Below are 12,270 nucleotides of genomic sequence, written 5' to 3' on the forward strand. Positions count from 1 at the left end.
AGCCATCTTGGCCACCACCAAGCATCATCCCTATCTTCAGAGGGAGACAGTGGCTTCCAGCTGGAGGCTGTCAGGAAGGAGAAGCCATCTCTTGTGATCCATCCCTTAGAGGCTGACGCAGGTGCATGTGTGCCCAGGCTCTCTCATCACCTCTTTGGGAATTCCCAGATTCTCAGCACAGAAAAGCAAGATCTGCTCCTCCATGCATCCCAGGAGGACCTCTGGAGCAGCATTCCATCCCAGTGGAGGATGTGGCCTCGTCTCTGGAGCACAGTGCTGCCCGAAGAGTGAACATCCTAAACCAGTAAGTAATGGAAACCGAAGAAAAGGTGAGAAGACATTCAAGGAAAGTTTCCTTCCAGCACGGTCCTGTCTCAGATGCACACAACACAATGTTTTGCAAAATTTGTCAAGGAATCCTGAAAATTCTCTGTGGAGGAGAAAGGGGGTTGCAGCAGAACCTCACTGATCAGCACCCCCAAACCGAGCTCTAGGGCCTTGGAGCTGAGCTCTTCTCCCCCAAATCTCCACCAGTCAGTGGCTGAGGGTGGGCTTGGATGAGTTACCACTCAGGTTTGGCTCTCAGAATAAACAAACAATTTTTACCCCTCTTTTTGGCAAAGGTTGTTTTGCTCTTCTCTTGGTAGCCCCAGGCCCTGCATCTTCACTCAGGCAAGGTAGCCACTGGGATCCAGTCAGCAGTTCCATCTTTCAGCATCAGCCATGTGAATTCCTATTAATTCACCAAAGTCAGTGCCAGTTCCCCAGGTTTGCATCTCCAGGGGATGCAAATTAAAGCTAATCAACCCCACAGACTCACTGCAATGGGAATGCAGCTTCCTGTCTTCAGGACAATTTGCTTCCAAGGGGAAACCGGGCTTGGTCCCTTTGGAAATCCACCAAGAAATGCCTGCAATGCCCAGGTCTGACCAAGAGGTGGGCACAAACCCAGTGCTGAAACTGGAAGAGGAGAAACTTTGCCTGAGCAAGAATGGAGAGATGGGGCACTGGTGTGGGCAAAGGGAAAGGTCTGCGGTTGTTAGTGCGAATGAGTGAGGTTCTACTGTTAGTACAACAGGTTTGGAGCAGGTGTGATGTATCTGTTTCCTTATCCAACGTACCAAAATTAAAAGTGATAAGCAACATAAATAAATAAAATAACGGGCACTTCTATGGGCGTTACGTTTCCCAAACAAATAAGGAAAAAAATAAGGAAAAAAAAAAAAGAAAAGAAAAAGGAAAAAAAAAAAGCAAAAAATGGGATGCACCAGGAACTCTTAGTTATTATATACTAACCAGACTGTGCATGGCACATTTTATTTCTATAAAACTATTAAAACTATTACAAAATATTCAAAAATACATTTTAGTAAATTTACAGCAGTTATTTCTCAATTTATTAATGCAAAACATCCTTTTCTCCCCTCTGTACAAACTACCGTCTCCATCGTCACAGAATTGCCGCCATGTGCGCTTCTTAAAAAATATTATTTTCTAATAAATTTTTTCTTGAAGTTAAAAATAACAAAGTTTCTTACGGCTTTTTTTTTTTTTTTTTTTTTTTTTTTTCAAATAAAGAGTTTGTGTAACAGTCTTGACTTCCATGAACGTGGCCAAATGGTGGTTTGTTTTTGTTGTTTTTTTTTTTGTTTGTTTGTTTTTTTTACAGAGCAAAAATATTTAAGAGACATGGAAAACAATACAGGAAATGACGTTACATTTTGAAACTATTTAAATTAAAATAATATATTCTCATATTTTACACTATTTCAAAAAACGAAATGTGATTCAGTTAAGTATTGATCTCTCAAAAAAATCTAATTTACAATTCTGTGTATAAAAATATAATTTACGGACCCCCATGAAGTTTGTCTTTCTTTTCTGTATATTTGTTCGCTTGCTTGTTTCTCTAGACTCGCTGAAATGAAGGAGCAACGTAATGGAGAGATGGGAAAGTACGGAATTTTGCTTTCTGAAAGTCAGGACACACGTGACATGTAGAAAAATAGACTCTGCGCAGTTTTGCTCGGCCTCACAAAATAATTTTTTCCCCTGTGAGAACAGTTCGCATGATAATAAATTATCAAAGAAACTATTTAAGGCTCTTGAAGGTCCGGTTCATATCATTTAAAACATCTATTCGACATACCAAAGAAATAAATATCCAGGAGAGGAGGAAAAAATAAAACCAACAACAACAACAAAACAATGAACAAAACAACAAAAGAACAAATAAAAATATATATATATTTATAAACTAAACGGAACAGAACTTCCCGGGGTCTTTGTTTCCCTTAAAGTCTACTTTGGACTGTCCTACTTAATTATTATTATTTTATTATTATTATTTTTAAGTCTTAATCCGTGCTCTTTTTTAAAAATATGTATTATTTTTCCTTTTTTTCTGTTGTTGCTTTTTTTTTTTTTTTTCTGTTTTCTTTCCATTTGGGTTATTTCTTTTTTTTTTTCTTTTTCTTTTTTTTCTCCTTCCACCCCCCCTTTTCTCTCTCTCTCTCTCTCTCTCTCTCTCTCTCTCCCACACTCCATTTCTGTCCCTCTCCAGCCGCTCTCAGCTGGCCGATGCCACCATGCCCAGCGGGTGCAGCGCGTCACCATCCAGCACCCAGCTGCCGATGCGGTAGAGGAGCCGTGAGTACCAATGGATGCCGGTGGTGGTGGTGGCGGCCGTAGGGATGGCCCCATCTGGGCAGAGGGCGGCCAGCAGCCCCTGAGCCAAGCGGAATGGTGCGAAGGCCCAATGGGCCCAACTGTGCTCCTCAATGACGGCGTAGCAGGAGGCCAGCACCCGGTTGATGAGGATGGTGCCTTGGGCGGTGAGCGGGGCATAGGCTCCCGATGCCTCCTCCTGCAACGAGACGCTGTGGACGGACGCCGGCTGCAGCTGCCGCCCGCCCTCGCCCAGCACGTAGACACGTTGGCCAGGCTTCACGTTGCTGGCGAAGAGCGCCTGGCCGCCGGTGAGCCCTGTGGCCTCCGACTGGTTGTGCTGGGGGGCCACAAAGAGCAGGTGGGCTGCAGTCAGCAGCAGCCGGGCTCGGGGCTGCCGCGTCTCGATGACGTAGAAGAGCTTTCGGGAGCCGTCCTCTCGGTCGAGGAAGGTGAGGAAGTCGCTGTAGAGCAGCCGGCCATCTGCGTCAGCAGCCAGCACGCGGTCTCCAGGGCTCAGGTCCTTCACCAGCTTGGTGCCGCCGTGCTCCAGGTGCACCGTGGCTGAACCGGGGAAGCAGCCTCCTGATTTGGCTGCCACTGAGTTTTCTGCACGAGGAGAGAGACACAAGGTGTTAGAGGGATGACCAATGTGGAGGGACACATTTCCCAACGTGCCCCAAGCATAGAGCCATGAACCATTAAGCTTGGAAAAGATCTCTAAGGACATCAAGTCCAACCATCCGCTTACCACCAATATTGCTCACTAAACCATGTCTCTCAGTGCCACATCTACACGTTTCATAACACCTCCAGGGACGGTGAGTCCACCACCACCTTCCTGGGCAGCCCATGCCAGTGCCAGACAACTCCTTCCAAGAGGAAGTTTTTCCTAATATCCAACTTGAACTTGGCTCATTTGAGGTCATTCCCTCTCATCATACTGCTGCTATCTGGGACAAGAGGCTGCCTTCACCTTGTCAAAACCTCTTCTAACAGAGTTGTAGGGAGTGATTAGGTCTCCCCTGAGCCTGCTCTTCTCCAGTCTTCTCCAGCACCACCAGTCCTGGTAACCACCATGTCCCCATTGCAGCTGGCTACAAGACACCCTTCCAGCACCATGCCACCATGCTTGGCCTCCTGCTGAGTTACAAGCCCTTCAGTTGCATTCACCTCCTCGAGCAAGATAGTCAAAACTTTTCTGCTGAAATAGCTGTTCCAGAATAAGGGTTGTTTTTTCTTTTTTTCTGGAAGTACTTCTCACTTGGTTCCATTTGCCTTGCACCTCACAGATGCCAGCAGGTAGAGCTAGGTCTACAAGCAGAGTGTCTTCTTTTTCTCTAGGACCCTGTTTGCTGCTTATGGCACTTTGTACTGAAAAAGCCCATCTCTCAGGCAGCAAATGCCACAAGGCAGGATAGCTTTCTCGTGGAAAGAACAGAAGCCCAGTTTGTCAAGACTTCCACCCACAGACTTCACTGCCTTTTCATTTCTGGGGTTTGCACCCCATTCCCTGTAACACCACTGCCATACAGTCCCCAAGACTTCAATCAACTGCATGTAAAAACCCCTCTCTCACTACTTCACTCCACCAAAAGCAGGGTTCTGTCCTGAGTTAGTGGTCCCAGGGCATCCCTATGCCTGCACCCAACCCAGATACCTCCTTCACATGAATCATAGAACCATTAAGGCTGGAAAAAACCTCTAAGATCATCCAGTTCAAACTCCCACCTACCACCATTATTGCCCACTAAATCATGCCCCCAGGCATCACACCTCCATGTTTCTTGAACAAGTGCTCAGCTGTTGCTGGAATTGTTCAGGGTTTTGACACTGAATGCTGTAGCTACCGCTGCTGCTTTTTGAGAGCTACCAGGAAAAATAATTGTAGGCTTTAACAAATCAGAAACAGTGAGAGGACTTGCTGGATTTCAAGTCTCTTCTGCAAATTCCTTCTGAAAAGTTTAGCCTTGTGCAGTGCAGTTCGAAAGGAGTACTGCTGATTTCCAGGCCTAGCCTAGGAACTGCAGGGTCTCACTTCTCTGCACTGGGTTGTAGCCCATGATACCATGGGCTATCAAGTGCCTTTGCTGCAGTCATGGCATTTCTGATCCTTGCCTTGCATTCCCTTTGTTTCTCCCAGTTAGTCACTATGCCAATTTAGAGTCCTGGTAATTTATCTCCTAAATGTAGTCAGATTTTATGTTTTGCTTCTGTGGCCGGTGCTGAAGCTATCATGATTTACATAAACACTCTGAGCATCTCCTAATGACTTTCTCAGGAAGGACAGGAAGGGTGAAAATAAGAACATTATTGATTTGCTAACGACTTTATCACTTCTCTTTCAGAAATGAAGCAGCGAGATCTCCAAGGCCTCTTCAGAGAGGACATGGCAACAAACAAGCTATGTGCTTTATGTGGAGCCCTCTGCTAGCAAACTACACCTTTGTACAAGCCTGCACCAAAGGTCTGGCTTGAGCTTTGTTTGCATATTCAGGGACTTGATGAATAGATCTAGTACTGTAGCAGCTCTACAAACATGCCAGTGAATTGGCTGAGGTGTGAAAATCTGCTTCTTTGAGCAGCGCTTGTTTGGGTTCTCTAATTAAAATCCAATAAAGGATCAGCATTGTCATTCTGATTCATGTAATAAATGCAGACACTCTTGGAAGAGAGGACACTTCCATTTTTTTCCCAGCTTCTTCCCCCCCTTTTCTCCCCCTCCCTATTTGTTCAGGTGCAGAAACCCTATGTGCCAATTCACACACATACTCTCCAAAAAACCCAGGACCTTCCAAGCACTATTTGCACAGCAGAGCCACTTTTCCAAGGCACTCAAGATGTGTATTTGAATTTTAAATGTAGAAGCTCGCTCTAAATACTTGCCGCAGCGCATTATCAATGTCCCTTTTACCACCCCTGCCTCTCCCTCCCCTGTCCCAGTGACAATAATTCAGGCCTTGGGGGAACTCTTCTTTGCATTCCAGTCTCCGGGATCATACTTTTTGCAAACAGAGATCTAGATAAAGAATCTTCCTGCCTGCCATTATGGGGTTTAATCTTCTCATAAGATGCTCCGTCATGAAACGAGGTTTCCACAGTTTGAAACCAGACCTAGTGGGTGGAATTCAGGCCCGTTCCCTTGCAACCCGCGTGGTACAGTCACACGACCCCGCCTGACACGCACTAAATGTCACCCCAAAGTCCGCGTGTGCGGAATCTCAATGAGCAGCTCGGGGTCGCTCCTGTCCTATGAAATATACATGGCGGTGGATTAGGGTGGGCGCTCGGAATAAGGTTATTGTGAGCCACAATCAGACACCTTGAGCCATAAAGCCCATCCTCGCTATTGAAAGGGACGTTTCGTATCTCTGTGAGACCGGCAGCTTTGCAGAGCCTCCGAAGAGCTGGGGGACATGAACAAAAGCAGTGTTGGACTCCCAGGACAAAGCCCTCGTGGGCTGGAGAAGTCCTAGTGTGGATCAGGACCCAGTTACAGACTGGCGTGGTGAAGCCAATGCTGTTTACGTGCTGTTTCGAAGTAAATTGATATATTTAGAGAAAGCCCATTGTTTTCTTTTGCAGCCAAGTGCTTCTTGACACTTGCAGCACTCTCCAGGCTGGAAGATGCTCTCACAACACCGCTGTACAGCACCAGGAGGCTGGTACACGCTAAGGTGTTCACTTAAAATAATCAAAACGACAATAATTTTCTTTCAGAAGCGCCAAACGCAGCTCGGGGTTTCTCATGAGCTGTTCCCGGGTTGAGACAGCATGTGGCGTTGTAAGCACAGGGAGGGGAGGCAGAAAGAGATGCGCTCGTATCGGGCGCTGGGAATTTCCCGGCGCCTCCCGGCGGAGGGGCCGCGCTCGGTGTTCGGTTTCCCGGCCCGCTCCTGCCCCGAGATGAGCGATCGCTTCGGATAGGGAGAGCTCGGATCCCACGGAAGGAGGAGAAGGGCGTGTGGCGGTGGTGGGAAGGCTGGGCAAAATGACAGCGAAATTAACGCTGGCAGGAGGTGCTGCAGCTGGCTGGGTTTCTTCCTTCCTTCCTTCCTTTCTTTTTTTTTTTTTTTTCCTTTTTTCTTTCTCGCATCCCCTCCTCTCCTTCTTTGCCTCCCCCCTCCCACGTGTGCCTCAGAGGCGGGCGCTCCGCTCCGGACCCCGACGGGGCGGGCAGGGCTGATGGGACGGGGAATTGGGGCACAGAGCCCGGGGGTGTCCCCAGCGCGTCCCCCCCCGCCTCACCTGCTTTGACGGAGCAGTGGATGTGCGCCTTGGACTCGTAGTAGACCCAGTCGAAGCCAGCCTCGACGGCGAGGCGGGCCAGCATCCCGTACTTGCTGCGGTCCCGATCCGACGTGGTGATGTCCACGGCGCGACCCTCGTAGTGCAGCGATTCCTCGGAGTGGTGGCCGTCCTCGTCCCAGCCCTCGGTCACCCGCAGCTTCACCCCGGGCCACTGGTTCATCACCGAAATCGCCAGGGCGTTCAGCTTGTCCTTGCAGCGCTGCGGGGACATGGGGACACAGGGAAAGGCGCGTTGAGGAGACGCTGCTGTCACCGACATCAGATGCCCCACCGGCCTCCCCGCACCCCTAGGGTCGCATCCTTCCCTTCCTCCCCAGCCAAAGGGAGCAAGCAGGGGTGAAACACCGCAACGCCTCCCTCTCCCTAGCAACTGCCCTACAGCCGGAGTGTGCGGACTCAAAGCCCCGCATTCCTGCTCTAAGTGCCCTGTCCCCTTCCCAGAACAAAGTTCTGCCGAGAACAAACACTCGCCATGTATCTGGGAGTCACAGATTCTCCCCGGAATGTCTCCCCCGGTCTTTTCAGCTTAATTCTCTGTTGAAAGAGGTCTCAATACACTTTAACAGCCTTTACGTGCTACTGGTTTTTGTGTTGTTTTGTTGGTGGTGTTTTTTTTCCTCGCCTATCACTCATTAGAGTCTTCAAAGCAACCTGGGCTGGGAGCGCTCCCTCTGCTTTCGGCATGGATGTAGGGTAACACGGCTCAGAGAGGGAAAATGGAAAGCAGGACAGGACCAAGCAGAGGAGTTACAGGGATGCTGAGGGGCCTTTGTGTGCAATGAGAGGCTTCAGGCCTCATAGGGAAGGGTTACAGTGTTTTCCTTCACACCCCTGAGCTGCTGGGCTCACCTAGATCTGCACTGTGGGCAGATTCAGGAGTGAGCTCTATAAGGAGCCCTGAAAGTGTAGAGGATTGGTGTGTGGGCCAATGAAGGGGAATGACCAGTTCTACAGGGAGAGGGACTTGCAGCCACCCCCAGCCATAAGAAATCAGCACTGAAAGCATTTGACTGAAAGGCACACAGCTAGTAAAACCACACAAGGCCAACTTTTCCCCCTTTTTCAGAGGGAAATTACTCATGACTACAAACAGCACGGATGCACATGGGGTAAAGCCACAGCAAGAGGCAAGCAGAAGCTCTCCCTCACATACAGCCCCAAGAGGGACGCCCTGTCCCACAAAGGCCCCTTCCCAGCTCCCAGCAGGGCCAAGTGTGGCCACCCCTTTTCCGACCCCACTCCGAGGGACGTGACAAGATTGTTCAACAAGAAACTTCCCATGTGTCTATCACCACAATAAAAAGCAATTCCAGCAGCACACATGGCCCCAAGAGATATCAAAAGCAATCACGAGCTCACTTTGGACTCTGTGGCCTAGCGCTCGGTGCAAAGAGCCGGGGAGGCTGCTTTCAGCCCATTCCCTGAAGCAGAGCACAAGGAAGCACAGGGGATTTTTTTACTTTCCCCCTTTGCACACCTGGGAGAATGGATGTGCTCCTGCAGAGCTGTACGGGGACAAGCAAGGTATGGGGATGGCTGGATGTTAGGGTATTTACAAGATCAGGATAGCAGAATATCACGGTAGCAGGATATCGCAGCGCCAGGATATCACGATAGAAGGATTTCACAATACAAGGATATCATGATAGTAGCATATCACGCTAGCAGCTCTAGTGGCTAGTCTCCCTCCCGGCCTCTGGCCCGGAGAACGCAAGGAGTCGGGGATCAAGCAGGGGAACGGCCTCCTAAAGGACTTTCCTCCCTTTCACTCTGCCTGAGCTGGATTGTCGGAGTCAAAAGCCGTGAAGCCCAGACTATTTATTAATTCATCGGGTCGTGTGCCACAAATCAAGCCCAATTCTGTTCAGCCACCGTGAAGCTCAGCAGGGCTGCCTCCGCCGACGCTTTGTGTGGAGGCGAAGTTGTTCAACAAGCCCTCTCCTGCCAGCTCCTAATCTCTTCACAAATGAATTGCTTGAAGGAAACACTTAACAGGTACCTGTCAGTGTAAACAACCTGGTGGGCTTCCTAAATGCCAAGCTGATCTCTGAGTTCCTCCCATCGCGCACCGCCGTGTGCCCGCGTTAGGCGAGATGGCTATTTTATTTCGAACAAATTCCAGCTTTATCGTGCTGACCTGGCCTCCTTATCTCCCAGCCGAATCCAGCCAATGGCCGGGATGGGGGGGAGGGTGGGGGCAGCCCTCAGCAAACCGCTGTTGTCACCTGCGAAGTTGAGAACCCGACTTACCGAGCCATGTTTGCCTTTTTTTTTTTTTTCCACCCCCCTCCGAAGTTAATATTAACCCTCGGCTAATGCATTCGGCGGCTATTCCCCGAGTCTAACAATTCTCTCCGGGGGAAGATCTTTCCATGCCTGAAGGGCTCGAGGCGAAGGGCGGGGGGCTGCGGGACGGCAACCCCCGAATCCGACCCCTCTCCTCTGGTCCCCTCTGCCCCAACCCAGCCCTTTTCCCTCTTTGTGCCTAAAGCACGGCAAGCCGAAAGAAAAAGAAAGAAAGAAAGAAAGAAAGAAGAAAAAAAAAAACAACACAACTATTTGTTTTCGTTCCGTTCGTCTGAGGGAAGTTGACAGAAGGTCAGGAGTTCACCCGCTGCCGGCTAATGCGGCTGGAGCCGTGCCCCGGGAGGGCATCCGCGCACCGCCCCCGGCCCGCACCGCTCCTCCGCGCCCGCACCGCCGCGCTGTGCCCCGCCGGGAGCCCATCTCCCGCGGAGCCGCCGCCGTCTCCTCCTCCTCCTCTCCGTTCGCGTAGGAAAGGGTGAAACCCGAGCCGGCGCGATCGATGGGCGAGAGAGGAGTTAAGTGGAGCTGAAAATGCGAGATGCGGAGGCAGAGAGGGCGGAGGAGCGCTCAGCGGGGCGCGGGGGCTGAAGCTCCGCGCTCCGAGCTCCGCGCACCGCACACGGAGCTCCGCGCTCCGCCCCGGCAGAGGCGCGTCGCCGCGCTCCGAGGTACGCGGAGATTTAAGGTGGTCGGGAGGAGATGGTGGCCCCGCGCCCCGAGAGAGCCGGCAAACGTGCGGAAAATCAGGCCGAGGAGCGGGGAGAGTTTGGGAAATTCCCCTCCCTCCCCCCCCGCATTTCCCCGCACCCCCTCCGCGTCCACTCCCCGCCTCGTCCTTCCCCGAGAGTCCTGTTCTAGCGCTGAAGGTGGGGCTTAAATGTATTAATATTAAAAAAAGCGCCGTTGACCTATATTTGGAGGAAACCCATTTCCAGTGCCTAGATTGCATGTAGTTTGAGAAACTCCGGGATTGGCAGAGCAATTGACTTCACCGAGCTCTCTGGTGAGCATGAATAATAATTACGAGGTGACTCTCGGAGAGGTTCTCTCTCTCTCTCTCTCTTTCTCTCTCTCTCTCTTTTTGCATAAAATGGTTCCGCAATCCGATTCCGCCCGAGATCCAATATTTACCCGGTTGTAAACCTTGTGCCATCAGATTTTTTAAACCCGAAGGTGATGCAATGCCGATAAGTTGCAAGTCCCTCCCCTATGGAAGTACCAGAGCGCTGACGGCGAGCATCCTTAAAGAAATATCAATATATTTACGCTCTGATGGGCACAATCGCAAATGATGGTATTGCAATACGAGCTCTATCATACGGAATCAGGAGAGCCATGGTCGATCCGGCTTCAGCTGCCTTTTGTGAGTGCACGACTGCATGCCTACTAAATATAGAATACGCTCGCGAGGGAAAAAATAAATAAAATAATGAAGGGCAAAATGAAATGAAACAGCGGGGAAAAAAAAAGAGAAAAGAAAAAAGAAAATGAAAGAAAGAAAAAGAAAAAGAAAGAAAAGAGAGATAAACCCGAGCGATAAACCCGAGCGGGGGCTCCTCCGGCGACGGGAGCGTGCGGCCCAGCGGTCACTGCGCGCCCGCGGTACTCCGCGCTGGATGCGGTTCGTTTGAGCAAAGTGCATCCGTGGGGACGAACGCGAGCGGCTGTCCCTGCCCAAGTTCCAGGGAACGCCATGGCGATGCCGGCGGGTATCGCACCGAACCCCCACCGCCGGCTCCGGCCCCGCTAACTTGTCTGAGAGATGGCATTGACATTACGGGGAAAGTAGCCGAGTTTGGAGGGCGGGGGGAAGGGGGGAGGGAAAGGGGGGCTCTCAAAAAAATGCTAAGACAGATGCGTCCTTTAGGGGTGCTCAGAGAGGTTAACAAACACAAATACAGGTATCTCTGTGGCTCTACCTGAGTCATCAGTCTGTCAGCTCCCGTGTTCTCTTCATCCTTAAAAATAATGTCAGGGTTGTAATTTGGGGTTAGTTCTTTAAATCTCTCGGAGTTTCTTGTGATCTTCCCTTCATATCTTCCACTGGCCCCTAGGGTCTTCTCTGCCACATTGGGAATAAACTGCTTATAGGCTAACGGGGTCAGCTTTTTGGGGTGCCTCCTTTTTCCAATGCCCCTGCCTGGTCCACAAGTCAGCCCAGAGGAGACTAAAAGAGCGCAGATGAAGCCCACCAAGAGAATTCTTGTCAACAGCAGCATTTCGTCCATTGAATCCAATTACTTCACAGCTCTCTGTGCCTATCCCTGGCTGTCTCTCTAGAGCTCTCTCTCCTCCTATGTCCTTGTCTGCTTTCTGATCGTATACTATCCACCGATCCCTAGCAAGACAGGTGCTGGAATGGCAGCCTTTAGGTCGCTGATAACGGAACACATCGGAGTTTGGTCGGGAGACAGCAATCGAGAGACAAAAAGGGTCTGATTTTAATGGTAGCAAAGCAAGACGCTTGTGAGAGGAGTCTGCCTTTAGTTCTATATTATAGCTGCCAGGGCCGAGAGCTGATTGGCCAAGGCGAGACAAGCTTGTCTTCTGATGTTTTAACCCTCAAAAAGGCAACAAATTCTTGAAAGATTTTTTTTTTTTTTCCTTTTACCTGAAGGGCTCGGAGCTGAAAGGGGCGGGGATTGCGCTTTCTTGGGATAACATCAATTACACGCTGGTTTTTTTTTTTTTTTTTTCCTCTTAAAAAAAAAAAATAAAAACTTTCTTGGCAGAATGGTACATTTGTCAGTAAGGGGAACAGACGCCTCTGCGTAATAATAATAATAATAAATGCAAAATACATCAGGTTCGAGGGGTGCGAGGCGGGCTTCTGAGGGCAGTTCATAAAACGCCGAATTAGCGGGGAGCCCGGCAAATAGAAACATATTGGGGAAATGGTGGAGCTCTGGGGGAAACAGTGCCGTGTGAGGGTGAGCCCACCTCGGGGGCTTTGTAACAGGTTTCTTCCCATGGCAAGGGACACCG

At 50.0% G+C, this 12,270-nt stretch overlaps 1 protein-coding gene across 1 annotated transcript; it reads right to left on the reverse strand.

Moving 5' to 3' along the window:
* Nucleotides 1-2,518: 2,518 nt before the first annotated feature.
* SHH (sonic hedgehog signaling molecule) lies at nt 2,519-11,746 on the reverse strand. The gene is made up of 3 exons (XM_052694904.1): nt 11,205-11,746; nt 6,916-7,177; nt 2,519-3,276 (listed from the first exon to the last, which is right to left on the reverse strand). The coding sequence occupies exons 1-3, from the start codon at nt 11,511-11,513 to the stop codon at nt 2,570-2,572; spliced, it is 1,278 nt and encodes a 425-aa protein (XP_052550864.1). The 5' UTR covers nt 11,514-11,746; the 3' UTR covers nt 2,519-2,569.
* Nucleotides 11,747-12,270: the final 524 nt, after the last annotated feature.

Source organism: Tympanuchus pallidicinctus, unplaced genomic scaffold (genome assembly GCF_026119805.1).
Source record: "Tympanuchus pallidicinctus isolate F22 unplaced genomic scaffold, pur_lepc_1.0 scaffold3, whole genome shotgun sequence".
Classification (NCBI taxonomy): Eukaryota; Metazoa; Chordata; class Aves; order Galliformes; family Phasianidae; genus Tympanuchus; species Tympanuchus pallidicinctus.

Excerpts from the sequence above, each read along its gene's own strand:
- SHH (XM_052694904.1), bottom strand. The coding sequence starts at position 11,513 with ATGGACGAAATGCTGCTGTTGACAAGAATTCTCTTGGTGGGCTTCATC. Across the intron at positions 7,178-11,204 it reads CTGACAGACTGATGACTCAG|CGCTGCAAGGACAAGCTGAA; the intron begins GTAGAGCCACAG and ends ATGTCCCCGCAG. Across the intron at positions 3,277-6,915 it reads CCACTGCTCCGTCAAAGCAG|AAAACTCAGTGGCAGCCAAA; the intron begins GTGAGGCGGGGG and ends CTCCTCGTGCAG.